General features: G+C 43.1%; 2 protein-coding genes across 2 annotated transcripts; both read right to left on the minus strand.

The window, feature by feature from the left end:
- On the minus strand, nucleotides 3,468–4,603 carry LOC109949586. The gene is made up of 2 exons (XM_020565655.1): nucleotides 3,601–4,603; nucleotides 3,468–3,490 (listed from the first exon to the last, which is right to left on the minus strand). The coding sequence occupies exons 1-2, from the start codon at nucleotides 4,601–4,603 to the stop codon at nucleotides 3,468–3,470; spliced, it is 1,026 nt and encodes a 341-aa protein (XP_020421244.1).
- Nucleotides 15,108–15,407, minus strand: LOC18774223 (early nodulin-like protein 1). Its single transcript, XM_020565656.1, has one exon. The coding sequence runs from the start codon at nucleotides 15,405–15,407 to the stop codon at nucleotides 15,108–15,110; it is 300 nt and encodes a 99-aa protein (XP_020421245.1).

Consider the following 16,916-nt stretch of genomic DNA (forward strand, 5'->3'; position numbering starts at 1 on the left):
AATCCAAAATCTGAACTGGTTGCTCCACATAAGTGAAATCAGCCTCCAATTCTACTGGTTGCTCCTCTAACACATGGGAAGGGTCGGAAATATACTTTCGGAGCATGGAGATATGAAAAACATCATGCAATCGAGCTAGATCTGAAGGCAAAGTAAGTCTGTAAGCTACTGGACCCACACGCTCTATAATCTCATAGGGTCCAATATAGCGAGGACTTAGTTTTCCCCGCTTCCCAAATCTTACTACACCTTTCCAAGGTGATAGTTTCAAAAATACCCAGTCTCCAACTTCAAACTGAAGATCTTTTCTTCGATTGTCCGCATAGCTCTTTTGTCGGTCCTGGGCTGTCTTGAGTCGTTCTCTAATGATTTGCACTTGTTTCTTGGTCAATTCAACATCCTCAGATACGACCAATCTGTGTTCACCCACTTCATCCCAATAGAATGGAGTTCTGCACTGTCTCCCATACAAAGCATCAAATGGAGACATTCCGATACTTACTTGATAACTGTTATTATATGCAAACTCCATAAGTGGTAACTTCTCATCCCAATCACCCCGAAACTGAAGTGCACAGGCTCTCAACATATCTTCTAGTGTCTGAATGGTCCTCTCAGACTGACCATCTGTCTGGGGGTGAAATGCAGTACTAAACTGCAATTGGGTTCCAAAAGCTTCATTTAACTTTGTCCAAAATCGGGATGTAAACCGTGGGTCACGATCTGAAACAATGGATACTGGTACTCCATGAAGTCTCACGATCTCATCTATGAAAAGCTTAGCCAGTTTGTTCAAACTATAATTTGCTCTCACCGGCAGAAAATGAGCGGACTTGGTGAGTCGATCCACGATGACCCATACTCCGTCATGCTTACTTTGTGTTCGGGGCAGCTTGAACACAAAATCCATCGTAATCCGCTCCCACTTCCACTCAGGAATTGGAAGTGGTTGCAATAGCCCTGATGGTTTCTGTCGCTCAGCTTTCACTTGCTGACAAATTAAGCATCTTCTGACATACTCTGCTATTTCTTTCTTCATAAAAGGCCACCAGTAGTGCTCTCGCAGAGTATGGTACATTTTTGTGCTTCCAGGGTGCATTGCAAACGCTGATTCATGGGCCTCCTCAAGAATCTCCCTTTTTAAAGCTTCATCATTAGGGACATATAACCTGTTACCTACCATTAACGCTCCATCATTTCTTACAGAACAATCAGTTCTGTCGCCATTTGCAACCTCTACTCGCAGTGTGCAAATCAAAGGATCCTGAGATTGAGCTGCGAGTATTCGTTCTACTAGCACTGGTCTCACATGGAGAGTAGCTAACAGTGCTCCCTGATTATCCACATCTAGCCCAACTCTGAGCTTCCTCATTTCCACCATCAATGGTAAATATTTTCCTCGAAGATAAGCTATAGATCCTGAAGATTTTCTACTGAGTGCATCAGCAACAACATTAGCTCTTCCTGGGTGATGCTCGATGGTACAGTCATAATCTTTTATCAACTCCAACCATCTTCTTTGCCTCAAATTTAATTCCTTCTAGGTGAATAAATACGTCAAACTCTTGTGATCTGTAAAGATCTGGCATGTTTCCCCATAAAGATAATGCCGCCAAATCTTTAAGGCAAACACTACTGCAGCAAGTTCCAAATCATGAACAGGATAATTCAGCTCATGCTTCTTCAGTTGTCTAGAAGCATAGGCGATCACCCTACCATGCTGCATCAGCACACACCCAAGTCCTTGTTGAGACGCATCACTGTAGATCACGAAGTTCCCACTATCATCCGGAAGTGCTAAAACCGGAGCAGTGGTCAGCCTGGTCTTGAGTTCAATGAAACTTTCTTCACACTTATCTGACCACACAAACTTAACTCCTTTCCGTGTCAAATAGGTGAGAGGTGCCGCTATGGTGGAGAACCCTTCCACGAAGCGACGGTAATACCCGGCTAACCCCAGAAAACTTCGTATCTCGGTAACACTGGTTGGTCGTAGCCAATTGACTACTGCTTCAATCTTTTGAGGATCAACATAAATGCCCTCTGCAGAGATCACGTGTCCCAAGAAGCTCACTCTGTCTAACCAACATTGACACTTGCTGAATTTGGCATACAGTTGTCTTCTTCTCAGAGTCCTCAACACAAGGTTTAAATGCTTCATATGTGCCTTCTGACTCTTTGAATACACCAGAATGTCATCTATGAACACAATCACAAAGCGATCCAAGTAACGTCGAAACACTCTGTTCATGAGGTCCATAAATGCAGCTGGCGCATTTGTTAATCCAAATGGCATCACCAGGAACTCATAGTGCCCGTACCTCGTTCGAAACGCAGTTTTAGGCACATCCTCTTCTCTAACCCGTAACTGATGATATCCAGACCTCAGGTCAATCTTAGAAAAGACCTTGGCACCCTTCAGCTGATCAAACAAGTCATCAATGCGAGGCAATGGATATCTATTCCGCACTGTGATCTTGTTCAGCTGTCTGTAATCAACGCATAACCTCATGGTGCCATCCTTTTTCTTAACAAATAAAACTGGAGCACCCCATGGAGAAAAACTGGGGCGGATAAAACCCTTATCTACCAGCTCCTGTAACTGCGTCTTTAACTCCCTCAACTCTGCTGGTGCCATTCTGTATGGTGCTTGCGAAATAGGATTTGTTCCTGGAGCGAGTTCAATAACAAACTCAATCTCCCGATGAGGAGGTAATCCAGGAAGATCCTCAGGAAATACATCTGGAAAGTCCTGTATGACTGGAATATCCTCCAATCGCAGCCCATTATCTCTGGTATCAATGACATGTGCTATGTATCCTGAGCACCCTTTTCGCAGCAACCGTTTTGCCGTCATAGCTGAAATGAGGCAAGATGGAAGCACTCGGCGTTCGCCATAAAAAGTTACTTCAGGTTGTCCGGGACTATGGAATACAACTTCTTTCCGGAAGCAATCTACAGAGGCACGATGTCTGGCTAACCAATCCATCCCTAAGATGACATCCAAGTCAACCATGCCCAAGGGAATTAAATCTGCTTCTAAAAACACATTTCCCACCATCACTGTACTATCGCGATACACGATACCTACCCTAAAAATCTCTCATGTAGGTACTGAGATCGCCAGTTCAGTCTGCAGAGCCGAAAGTCGAACGTTGGCATTATGGGTAAAACTAGGTGTGACAAACGAGTGTGTAGCCCCAGGGTCAATTAAAACTCTAGCAGGAATGCCAAAGACCGGTAAAATACCTGTAATTACGTCAGGCGATGCATGTGCTTCCTGCTGGGACATGCTATATACTCTGCCTGTGGCTCTGGAACGTCCACCACGTCCCCTCTGCTGACTACTGCCACGACTGGCAACACTGGTCTGGGCACCACCACTGGACGAAGCCTCCACATACGGTGGTATCTCCTGTGATCGACCCTGCATAACTGTCCCTGGAATTGGCGCATCACTGGTCTCTCTAGTCTGCAGGAACGGGCAATCCTTCCGAAAATGTCCAGGTTGTCCACAGTAATAGCATCCAGTAGTACCCTGCTGGCAAGGCCCAGAATGGTACCTGCCACATCTAGCGCATTGGGGGCGACTCCTCCTACCAGATCCTGATAGTAACTGTCTTCCAGCACCTCTTGCACTACCCCCAGAGCGGTTTCCAGAACTGCTACTTTGGTTAGAACCTCCGCTGGAGCTAAATCCAGGTCGGTAACCTCCATAGCTGCGACCACTGGATGATCCCGAGCTGTAACTGCCCCTCTTAGATGATCCTTGGCTAGGACCACCTATTTCAAACTGCTGCCTACGGAGTTCACCCCGTGGTCTGGCCATCATCTGGCTGCTTTCAATCAGCGAGGCAGACATCACCACATCACCAAAATTGGTCAATCGCTGACTGATCACAATATCTCTGATAGAGGCCTTTAATCCCATAGTGAACAGCTGACACTTCTTACTTTCATCCTCCACCAGTGGAAGACAATACTTAGACAGGTCATGAAACCTCTTCTCATACTCTAATACAGTCATCATCCCCTGTTCTAGCTGCAAAAACTCTTGCATCTTCAAATTCTGGTACGCTTGTGGGTAATACTGACTGTCAAACGCAGCTCTGAAGACTTGCCATGTAATAGCTAAAGGATCCCTGTATCGCCTCTTGACTGAATCCCACCAATGTCTGGCATTTTTGATCAAGAAGAAGGTGGCCAAAGGAACCCTACTGTGCTGTGGAACAGCCATGACTTCCATGATCCACTCCATCTTTTCAATCCACTCCTCAGCTACTGCTGGGGTACCATCACCATCAAAGTCAGTGGCCCCTATCCTCTTCGCTTGATCAGCATATCCCAGGGAGGGATCTCTGGGCTGCCCAGTCCTGGCTAAAGCCTGCATCAGCAACTCCAAGGTCTGCTGAAAGTGGGGATCTCCCTGCATAGGAGGCATAGCAGGTACGGCTCCTGACGAACCTCCAACAACAGATTGCTCTACCGGTTCAGGTACCGGTGCAGGAACAGGAACTTCCTCCTGCCCGAGCTGGGGATCTTGTCCCCTCTGTCGGGACGACTGTCTAGTCCCTCTACGGACACCACCACGTTTAGGGCCCATCTTTACTGTCACAAAAACAGATGTTCAGGAAAACAAGGATGCACATAGTGCGAAGTCTACAGGAAATTAAACCTAATGCTCTGATACCAAGTTGACAGGACCCGATCCAAATTCCACTTTGGAATCCGAGCCAGACCCTGTGCGTGTCCGACACCTGGCGAATGTCGGGCACAAATGATCTATTTGCCCTTCTATACAAACATGCTAAAAATAACAAGGTTGACTTCTACCGAAAAACCGGCAGAGTTTCCCTAGTATCTGGCTCAATACCAAAATCTTACACCTGTCAAACAAGTATATATGTACAACCAACTGCCAGCATACATATATATATTCCAACAGTTCAAATCTCAGTCTAGGGCAAAACATCAGAGCGACTACTAAAAATTTACAAAAGAGTGAATCTTTGTACAAAATACAAATCCTACATCAAAGAAAGGCGCGGAAGATGGGAAGTGGCCCGGTGGTGGATTCCTGTGCACGTCTACTGCCTGGGGGCGCAAAACAACAAGAAGGGTGAGTGGACCCAAAAAAAACAAAGTTTAGAAAATACTAGATGAACATACTAACCCCACTGTAAAAACAGTTATACAAACTAGCTTATTTTTTTTATTTCTGAAATCAATGAATGTATATAACTATACATTTGAAAACAGTTGAAAACTATCACCTAGGTGTACCCCTATTTCCGTCAATTCCTTATATCCGTCAATTCCTTGCATCACCATGGGTGGCGCATACTCGCAGGTCTCAGTGACAAGAGGTCAGTCTGAGCCGCAACTCGCAGGATTCAGGGAACCGTAGTCCGTCTTTATCCGCATTACTCGCTCCACACGAGTTCGAGTACCAAGGAACTCGTGGGGCAACTGTCAAGCATGCTGACTAAACCGAAGGCAACAAATATAATCCGAAGGCAACATGTAATAACTGGGTACAAGGTGGTTTAAGAAAATATAAAGTTTCTGAAGAAAATCTTATGAATAATTAACTTTCTGTAACCTTTAAAATTTTGCTGCCATTTATCTGATAATTAACGAGAATATCTTTTCCTATATTCTTAAAAGGAAACTTCACTCGGCAGCATGTAACATAAAATATTTAACAGCATAAAACAGCTTATAACTGAAATTGAACTGCTTAACTGAAACTGAACTGATTAAATTCATTTATAAAAACAAAGAGTCCACTCACTGATAGTCTGAGCTCGCTGGACCTCTTGAAGGTCCCTCCTGCGGGTCAACTGGTGCCCGGGTGCCTGATTCAATGACCATAATATTCTATTAATACAATATAGTATTAAATAAAAACAAAAACCCTACCCCCGGCTCCTAAAAGTACGTGCGTCAATTTAAAGTGATCCCTATGCCCATAACAGCTCTCCTTCCACGTGGGATAGTTTAGCGATATCTTGGGACTCAAAAAGCGCTAAAGTCCAAAAAGTCAATCCGGAACCCCACGGGTATAATATGATTCGGATGCCGCTAAAAGGTCCAATATATTTAGGACACATGTCCCGAGGGTATTGGTGTCAATCGGACGGTCGGATTAATTACGATCGTGTAATCGCATAATTTCTAAACCCTAGCCCTAGGGTTCGCGATTTCGGAGTATCCGGGACTCCGATTCGCAATCCGTCGAATCCTACACAATCCTGAAATCATGTAGACCGACATATCCAAAATTCAGTGTGATCCACCGATTTGACGACACTGCACCCAAGGATCGCGCGATATGAAAAATCCGTTCGGGGCTCAAACGAACTCCGAATCGAGATCCGCAAAATCCTACGTGCTCGTGACGACACGAGGGTCACAAAACTGTACAACATGACTTCACCACCCTCGCCCATGCGCCCCAGCACGCGCGGGCAGATTCGGGTGTCTTAAGCGATTTCGGGTGGCCGAAAAATCTCGGAACCAGGACTCCAAACTCCTATCCTAGGTAAAACACTCCATTTGGAGTCACTTTTGTTCTTGGACCTACCCCAAAAAGTGACTGGAAGTGGCCGAAAACAGAGGCCGAAAATCGGCTGAAACTTCAATTTATAAACTGGGCAATCTACGGCTAAAATTGATAAAAACCTATCCAACCATCAGCTAGAGCACGAAAAATAGATGAGAATCCATACCTTACTCGAAAGATTTGGTTGAGAATTGAGGGAGAACGAGCGGTTGGAAGTTGTGACAAAACCGACTCGTTTTTGGACGGAATCCGGCGACTACAGCGGCGGCTGGCAGCAGGGAGCGGTCGGGGCTTGAAGAGGGAACCGAGCTGGTTCTATTGTCGCCGACGGCAAGGGCATAGGTGGTCGGTGGCGGAAGTTATGGTGCTTGGAAGGTGACGGCTGAGGAAGGCAACGGGAGAGGGAGAGAGAGAGAGAGAGAGAGAGAGAGAGAGAGAAGCTGAGGTTTATATAAAAAAAAAATCTGATTTTTCTAATTACCATTTTGCCCCTCGTGATCTTTTAATCGTATTTTCTTCGTTACAACTCCGATTCGAGCTTACTTCGTGTCTATGAACTCGTGTCGTCGTGCTCTACGCAACGGTGTATGTGGAATTGTCAAATTCCTTTTCGGTCAAAAAGTCAACATTGAGTTCATAATTGAGTCAAAGGGCAAAATTGTCTTTCCGCATAATAAATTACTAATTACATGTGAATTTTAGGTTTGGGTCTTTACACGCGGTGTCCACCCTGCGATCCATGTGCTTCGGGGTTAACCTCTTGCACTTGGAGAAGAAATATAAGTTTTCATCAACAAGTTACTTGGGTTGCAAGCTTCCTTTACTTGGGTTTTACCAATGTCGAAGGTAGTCAGATCAACAACATCATAAAAGACCACATAATCCCCAAAGTTACTTATGCTGCTAGCTTCCTCTACTAAGATTTCACCAAGTAGTTGTTCAAGATCGAAGATGGTATTCTCCTCAAAGAAAGTCGAATTAATCAGATCAACATCATAAGAGCACACAAGATAACCCTCAGTTAGACTAGAATAGCAGTCTTGTTGTACATGTGATGATGATTATGTATATCCCTCATTTGATGATGTTTTTTTTTCATCTTTTTGTTTGTGATCCTGTTCTTTTGTTCTTGATCTTGTGATGAACGCTTTAAATTTGTTGCCTTAACCTCGGCCCTATCGTTTTTCCTCATCCGACAAATCACGAAATCGAAATGGTAACTATGATTAGTGTAGGCATTCTTAGGACCAACAAAAAGGATATATTCATCTAATAACCATGTTGTGTGATCCTCCGAGCCTTGATTCTCATATCGAAACTTTTGTTTTCGTCGAATGGGGTAAGGGTTTCCATTGGCCTCAATCAGTTTGGAGGATTATGTTTCCCTCCAAGTATCGTGGTGGCCAACCCTCCGATCCATGCACTTCGAGGTTAACCTCTTGCATTCAGAGAAGAAATACAATTCTTCATCAACAAGTTGAGCCTCTTCATACTCTTTCTAAATCTTCGACGGCTCCGACTTGTTGCCGAAGAGATTGCACTCATGGATGACGTTGTGGAATGGCGGCGTTTACAACTATCTCTCTAGCAACAACTTGTGGAGAAAGAAACCCACAAGCTCTTGATTAGTGGGGTGAAAATGGAAACCCATAAGAGAATGTGCCATTGCTTGATGTTGTTGCTAATTAACTAACACAAGAGAAGAGAAGTGTAGGGGCTTTTTTCTTCCGGTAGCTACAAATGGATTGGGCTGCCGTAAAAAGCAAAATGGCTTAAATTTCCCCCTTGTGTCTGAGTTCAAAGATCAGACCCCAAAATATTTCGAAAGGATAGTAAAGCCTTAGGAAACACCTTGGTTACCTTCACCAACGAAAATAATGGCTGCTTACAGATAAATTATTAGTGCTTACAGGTAGAATCTTAACTTGGCATGAGAGGCTTGTGGCATGGGAGCAAATTTGTCATGAGTTTAGCCTTAAAGGGAAAGAGCTGTGAGCTTCCATGAAAAACAAGGGTTCTAAGGAAGAGGAGGAAAGGATTATCAGAGGTTTTGGCAGAGAGGAGGAAAAAGAGAGAAAATGGTGGCTTGAGTGTTTTTCCGGCAGCTTGACAGAGACTCTGTCAAGTATTAGAACAGCTTGCCAATAGGGAAAACTAAGGGAAAATGATGGGCTGAGCACGAAATTGCTGGGTTTTGGGAGTAAGAGAGAAAGCTTGCTCTCTGGATGTGGTTAATGCTTGTTGGGTAGAAGAGGCCTCTTTTATAGCCGCTGGAAGCTGACATTTTCCAAGAAACCCTAATGGTTTTATCAAATTTGGCCAAATCTCTCCCCTTCCTTTCTCCCCTCATCCCTTCAATCATCCTATTTTGGTGAAATCTACTTTGCTCCTTTGCACAAAATCAGGGATTTTTGGAGCTCAAGGTCCCTTTCCTGCAGCTGCCCTAGTGGAGAATTCCTATTTTCAGATATCCCCTTTCTTCTCTTTCCTTTCCTCCTTCATGGTCAAATCTGATGAAGGAAAGAAATTTGTACACATGCTGGTTCGAAGGGTGGCTCTCTGTGCGCCAATATATTTTGGTCCCTCGGATGTTTTGCTTGAAAACTTGCTCCTTCCCCCTTAGCAGCCTTGTGCATGTGGTCTTCCAAGCTCCTTTCGTGGCTTTATCTCTCAACCAAATGCTGGAGCCTTTGCTGCTTCTTACTTCTAATTGTATGGGCCTTCTAGGATAGCAAGTCAACCTACCAAACAAATGGGCTAATCTCATCAAGTTTTGGGGCTATATTGGTTAATTTAATGGACCACTTTGGGCTGAGGTAATGGGCTATTTTTCTCCTTCGTGCTTACCTACATATTTGGGCCTAAGAAATTGGCTTGGGTTCAGAGGCTCCCAAGCAACCCGGGACCTCCATTTCTTGGCCCATCAATGGGCCTCATGACAACTTATTACCATCCATACCACAACTCACTCAAGCAAGCACCAGGCATTTGAGTGGCTTGGGCCCACTTAGGCTTGTAGCGTGGTTGGGCGTGAAACAATAATTTCCTGCTTGGCGTGGCATGTTGCTTGGCATGCTCTAATTTTATTGTCCTTAGAGAGGGACACGGTGCTTATTTTAGCATGAGCTTGTATTTTATAACCTTACCCCAGTTCCTGGCATGACAAATTATTTATTTAGCATGGCACGTGGGCTGTGACTTGTATATGATTGGCCTTCATGTACTCTGATATGTGACTTTTCTTAATAAGTTATCGTATTTGGGCCGAAAATTTATTTGGTCCCAACCATGGACTTCTTGGGCCTCAACAAGAAGAAAGGAGAAGAGAAGAGAATTCTAGTGAAATTGTTTTAGTGTTTAGGGTTTCTAAGTGTCTCTATATGTTGTTGCTTAAGTTTTGGTGCAGACAAAGAGCAAGAGATCTCGCTGGTATTTATAAGGGTTTCTAAGTTTCCTTGGCGAGCATGGAATAGAAATTCATATGATATAAGGAAACTTATTTTTTGTGTTTTTTGGCTTTTTAAAATTTGTAAGAAATTTGGAAAGACTGTTCTGTTGTAAGAAATTTGGAAACTCAAAAATCAGTTTTGGTGAGGTGAACTTTTAACTTTAAGAGCAATGCCCAGATAATGTGGGGGTTGAGATCCAACGGCCTCACCTATGCTGCGAGTCTGAATAGTTAGTAGTACTGTATTGCTTCCATTTTTATTTTATATGTTCTTTTTTACATCACTTGTAGAATTAATGTCTTATTTACTAGCCAAGAGTTCATCCATTAATGATTGGGACCAGTTACAGTTGTTGTTGGCTAATGATTGGTTGCCCACATCCTCAATGTTACTTGGTGTAACACCCCGACCCCGAATTTGACCCTTATTTAATTATTTAATTATTTAAGGGTATTTTAGTCATATTTTTAACCGGAGAGAGTTTGGGGCAGTGATTAGTATTTTTGGATAGGTCGTACTGAGACGAGTTCATAGACACGTAGTGGGCTCGAATCAGAGTTGTAACGAGAGAGATATGGTCAAAAGAAACCCAATGGCACAATCGTAAATATTTCGAAATGGGATTTTTATAAAAATCTGGTTCTCTCTCTCTCTCTCTCTCTCTCCCCCGCGACTTCTCTCTCTCTCCCGTCGGCTCTCTCTCTTTCTCTCCTCGTATCTCCGGCCACCGACCACGGCTGTGGGCGGGGCCGGTACCAAAACGACCGGGACGACGTCCCCTTCCTTCCCCGACCGTTCCCCGCCGGCGACGCGGCCTGTGCTGGCCGAAAAATGCAGAAAACCGACGGGAATCCACCGAAACTTCAACGCCGTCGATCTCCCTCCTCCGGCCACTATTTCCGTCGACCCAGGTATGGATCTTGAACCTCTCGAGCTGTTCTAGCTGCCTGTTGGTTGGGTTTTGATCGATTCGATCTCTAGATCACTCGATTTTCGAATTGAAAATCGGTCGAAACTTCGGCCGCCGTGATCGGCCATTTCCGGCCACTTTTTGGGGTAGGTCCAAGAACAAAAGTGGCTCCAAATAGGGTGTTATACCTAGGGTAGGAGTTTGGAGCCGTGGTTTTGAGATTTTCCGACGAAGCTTTATCGCTTTGGGCACCCACGCGGCAGCGGAGCGTGGGCACTGTAGAAAAAGTAGCAATGTGTTCCGATGAGATCCTTAGGTTGTCACGAGTGCGTAGGATTTCGCGGATCTCAATTCGGACATCGTTTGACTATCGAACGGATATTCGCATATTGCGCGTTATCCGGGTTCGATAGGTTGGGACCGTTGGATGGACCCAAATTTAATATATGTTAATCTAGGTAATTCTAGGATCGTGTAGAAATTCACGGATCGTGAATCGGAGCCCAGGATGCTCCGAATAATAATTTTAAAGTTTATATTTTATATTAATTGTCAGATCGTGCGATCGTGAACAATCCGACTGTCCGATCTGAACCAAACTCGCAGGACAAGTGTCCTATACCTGGTAGAACCCATAGGGACTTCCGGATCGGAAATTGGAGGTCGTGGGTTCCGCAGGTCCGGTTGACCAGGGTTAGAGTAGTTTGACCCTTGGTTGACCGTGAGTCTCCCGGAGTAATCTCACCTTTCTAGGGGGGATTATCGGGTGCTAGATGATTGTGGAGGGTTACACAATATTAGAATTAATTTATATAACTATAATTATATATGGTTGTACAAGGGTACAACAGAGTCTAGAGGGTCAGTTTGGAGTGTTATACGCACTACTTTAGGTACCTCCTCGGATGTTGGATTCACTACAAGTACCACCAAGTGAAAGTTAGGTCCCGCGTGGCGTAGGTTATCCGGTGTTGGGACAGGCCCCATACATGGCGTTGGTTGTACCGGCGTATGGGGAGCTATGTAATATGATGTTCAGGTCTCACGTGGCGTAAGTTATCCGGCGTTGAGACAGGCCCCATACGTGGCGTTGGTTGTACCGGCTTATGGGGAGATTATGTGATATTGTGTTGAGGTCGCACGTGGCGTAGATAATCCGGCGTGGCGACAGACCCCATACGTGGCTTTGGTTGTACCGGCGTATGGGGAGATTTGTGATATGATATTGAGGTTCCACGTGGCGTAGGTTATCCGGCGTTGGGACAGGCCCCATACGTGGCGTTGGTTGTACCGGCGTATGGGGAGATATTATGACAGTATGGCATGGTCGCACGTGGCGTAGGTTATCCGGCGTGTTGACAGGCCTCATACGTGGCGTTGGTTATACCAGCGTATGGGGAGAATATGTGAAATACAGAGAAATGAAATAAGGCGTCGCCCAAGTATGGAATTGGGTTTTTAGGGAAGAACTACGTGTGGCTTGATCCCTCAAGGAGGGTACGTAGGCAGCCTAAGGTTGTTAGGTGCAGCCGCAGACTAAATATTAGTCATAATTTGTATTTGAATTGTTTGGTAGTTGTTTGAGAATTATTGGAAGGCCGAAGGCCATTTATGAGAATTTGCATGAAATTATGTTGTACATGCTGCCAGTTGTGGATATTAAATGCGTTTTTATGCAGGTTGAAATTTTGGAAAATGTCCAATTTATAGGGGAGATTTTGCCGAAATTTCGGCAGGAAGTCTCGGTCTTTAGTGATTGGGTCTGACATCGGAGTGATGTCAGGAATTCCAAAGAGTTCGTCTCGGGTTTTGAGAAAATTCGGAGCGGGTCCTTAAACTTGGGGTACAAGCTTCCATTACTTGGATTTCACGAATGTCGAATGCAGTCGGATCAACATCCTCAGAGAGCACAACAAGATCAGCACTAGTTAGACAATCGGCAAATGATTGGTTGCCCACATTCTCAAAGTTACTTGGGTTGCAAGCTTCCACTACTTGGGTTTCACCAATGTCGAATGCAGTTGGATCAACATCCTCAAATAGCACAACAAGATCAGCACTAGGTAGACTGTCAGTTAATGATTGGTTGCCCACATTCTCCAAGTTAATTGGGTTGCAAGCTACCTCTACTTGGGTTTCACCAATGTTGAAGGTAGTCGGATCAACAACATCATAAGATACCATATAATCCTCGAAGTTAATTTTGCTGCTAGCTTTCTCTACTTGGATTTCGCCAAGTAGTTGTTCAATGTCGAAGATAGTATTCTCCTCAAAGAAAGTCGAATCAATCAGATCAACATCATGAGAGCACATAAGATCACCTCAGTTAGACTAAAATAGTAGTCTTGTTGTACATGTGATGATGATTATGTTGATCCCCCATTTGATGATTTTTTTTCTTCATCTTTTTGTTTATGCTCCTCTTCTTTTGTTCTTGATCTTGTGATGGACGCTTTAACTTTGTTTCTTTAACCTCAGCCCTATCGTTCTTCCTCATCTAACAAATCACGAAATCGAAACAGTAATTACGATTAGTGTAGGCAGCTACCACTACAAAAACCTTACTGTGAATTTTTGCAATGTGGCAAGCTAGACCTATCTTCGAAAAGAATTTCTTTGTTCCAACAAAGTATAAGGGGCCGTGATTGCTAAAGAGGCCTGGAAAATCAAAGTTCCCATAACTATAGGTGCCACAACACTAAATGTCAATTGAACAGGGGAGAAGAACAAAGTCCAAAGGGAAAATTAAATTTTCTTTACCCGGAATAAGCAGACAGACAAATGAGCTAGGCAACGTGTGCTCTCCATTCCTGAAGTATATAACATGACATACAAGCAATAGGAATATACAAGAATAGACTAAATAGATATGATAACAAAATTGAACACAGTTCCTTAACAGGTCCAACCATCTAGTGCAGTGGAGCTATTATACTATTACTAGCTTGGTACCTTATTCCTGCTAGGCGGGTGCCCCTTTTTTAAATAAAACGTATAATAATTGTTTTTCCTCAATTTTTGTTTTTCAACAAGAGTAGTTTAGAGCATTATCCATTACTATTAGGTCATTAACCTAGTATCTATTGTCCCATTTATAGTTTTTATTTTTTTAAAGTTATTACCGTGACCATGTATTCCGGGTATCTCTTATTATGTATTTGACAAAACTCTAATATATGGATATCTCTTCGGATGGTACACTAAAGCTTATATATTCCGATTGAACATGGTGAGAACTGGAATCTTACCTACAAATAAGGCCTTTGCATCCTTTTGTTGATCCTTCTTTAGTTGCCTCAACTGTTCCACGGTTGGATTTTCTGGATTATTGAAGCCACTATCAACTGTGTCCCATAAATCTTGAGACATAAAATAGGTCTTTATTTTAATACTCTAGAAGTCATAGTTTTCTCTAGTGAAAATAGGAAGAGGGACAGAGTTCTGGCTAGTGATTTCAAAATATGGTTTCAACTATTTAAAAATGATCGAAAATTATTTTAGTATTCTAAACCCTAAATTCAAGTCTCGAACCAATAACCCTAGCTTCCGAGAGTTATTTCATTTATGGTTTGTACTAAGGTGGATGCAAATAATAAGTTCAAGAGTTAAAACAAATCCGTCCCCAAAAAAATGATAAAATAATAAAATAATAATAATTCAATAGAGAAATATCATACTTGAAACAAATTTATTTTCATAATCTCAATCAGTTCCAGTCCTACACTCCTTTTAATTTCAACTCACCTATGAAGCTGATACGGATACGGCAATACAATACAAAAAGTAATACGAAAAATATCTAAAAACTAGAATATGATACGGTAATTAAAAATATATATTAATAATTTAATATTTAGTTATCAAAATATTTATAACATAAAAATAAGATAAAGATACTGTATAAGAAGAATAAGTGTTGGAGTATGATCGTGCAAAGTAGACCTACGGCTGGCAAACTCTTCGAATTTTTCAACCAGCAACAATTAAAGCTCATCTCCTCTTCATTTTCCCTCTTAAAACCTCTAAAACGAGTTGTCCGTGCATCAAAGACTGTATCCGTTGACTCCGATACGTATCCGACGCGTATAGTAGCATATCCGATACGGGATTCGGACCTAAATCGGAGTATCCGTGATGAAACAAACCAAAAGAAATATATAGTAACCATCAATGATCACTGCAATTAGAAGAAAAGGACCCCCACAAATGACATAATGCAGGACATGAGAGTTGCAGAAGAGATGGCGGCCATTGCAACTGCAGCATCATTCTTCTGCTCGTTCTGGTCAGCAGATTGAGGTGGGCTTGCTGGTTCCAAGACCTTGATGATCTTCTGGCCTCTCTCGCAGTGCCCGGAAACCCCACTAATGAAATAGAACAAACCAGGCCGCCGGTCCAATGTGAACACCGTCACACCATTGTTGGAGAAGAAGATGGGATGAGCAGAATGGCATTTTTCGTACCCGTCCTTGGTCACCACCATCACCGAGTCTTTGGTAGTTGAAATCCAAGTCCTTGAAAAACAATATCTATAAAAATAAAAGTCCCGCCTAGGCTGCCGCCTAGCGCCTAGGCGCCCGCCTAGCTCCTGGGCGCCCACCGCCTAGGCCGATTTTCCGAAAATGACTATCTAGTAGCTCAGGGCAAGGCATCGAAGAGTTGAAGAATGAGTCCATGAAAAACAATATCTATGAAAGAAAAAAAAAAATGACCCGCCTAGGCTGCCTCCTAGGCGCCTAGCTCCTAGTTGCCCGCCTAGCTCCTGGGCGCCCACCGCCTAGGCCGATTTTTCGAAAATGACTATCTAGTAGTAGCTCAGGGCAAGGCATCGAAGAGTTGAAGAATGAGATTCTGTTGATCTCCGAACTCCAACACAAGAATCTTGTAAAGCTCAACATATGATATTATTGGGTTAGTTTCACTGGCCCTTTATGTTTGGCTGCAATTTCTCATTGTCACCTAATCTTTCTTCAGTATCATTGATAATGTCTGAGTTCTTCCTATCCTAGTGTGCCGAACTCAGGGAGACTATTGATTTCATTTCTAATGGCAATGGGTGTATTGATTAGATCCAATGAGAAGAACAGTGTTTGATTGGGCTAAACGCTTCAATATTATTTAAGGTATTGCTAGAGGACTTGTTTATCTCCACCATGATTCCTGTTTTAAGGCAAGTAGTATTCTGTTGGATGAGAAGATGAGCCCAAAAATTTCAGATCTTGTATATTTACACACCAAGCAAAATTTAGCTTCTTTTTTATTTTCCTTGGTGTCTATATATATATACAAGAGTTCGTCTTCTTATAATTTTCATTAACAGGAACCTTCTCTCCTTCCCTTCCCAGTATATATAGGCCGCCACTCGATCCTAGTGTAGAAGATCGGCTCCGCCACTGCTTGCTTTCTCTTTAATTAAGGTTTCAAGCTTTGTTCCTTGTTTATTTTTCTCAGTGTTATCTGTTTTCTTTTTCTTTTGGGTAAAGTTTAGTTTGCTTTTTCAAACTGCATGCTAAGCCACTTTGTTGTAGTGATAGGCAGGCGGATCTCATGGTTTCTTTCTAGTCTGCTATGTGGGGAAGTTGATCCGAAATACTTTGTTAAAATCTGGTATTCTTAGAGTTTTTTGTTTTTTGTTTTTGTTTTCTGGTCAGATGTCTGAGATCACTCTAGATCTTCCATAACTACTTGGGCTTTGTTTGTGCCTCCTTGTTCCTTCTTTTTTGGGCGATAAACCCCTTCCCCGTTTCCAATATCATCACTTCACTTGCGTCATATCTTAAAACTTGCAAACTGATGCTAAACTTAGTATTAATTTAATATTGTGCATGATTTGACTGCTGTTATTGTTAAGTACTCTCCCAAAACTAAATTGTGTGGTGCTAAATTGTTTTGCTACTTCTTTTTCCATTTTGTTTGCCACTGCCTTGCATAACCAACCAATTGTGCTATGTTTTGAACAGGTTGGTAGACTGCGGCGCAAATGAACGGGCAA

This window comes from Prunus persica, chromosome G6 (assembly GCF_000346465.2).
Source record: "Prunus persica cultivar Lovell chromosome G6, Prunus_persica_NCBIv2, whole genome shotgun sequence".
Lineage (NCBI taxonomy): Eukaryota > Viridiplantae > Streptophyta > Magnoliopsida > Rosales > Rosaceae > Prunus > Prunus persica.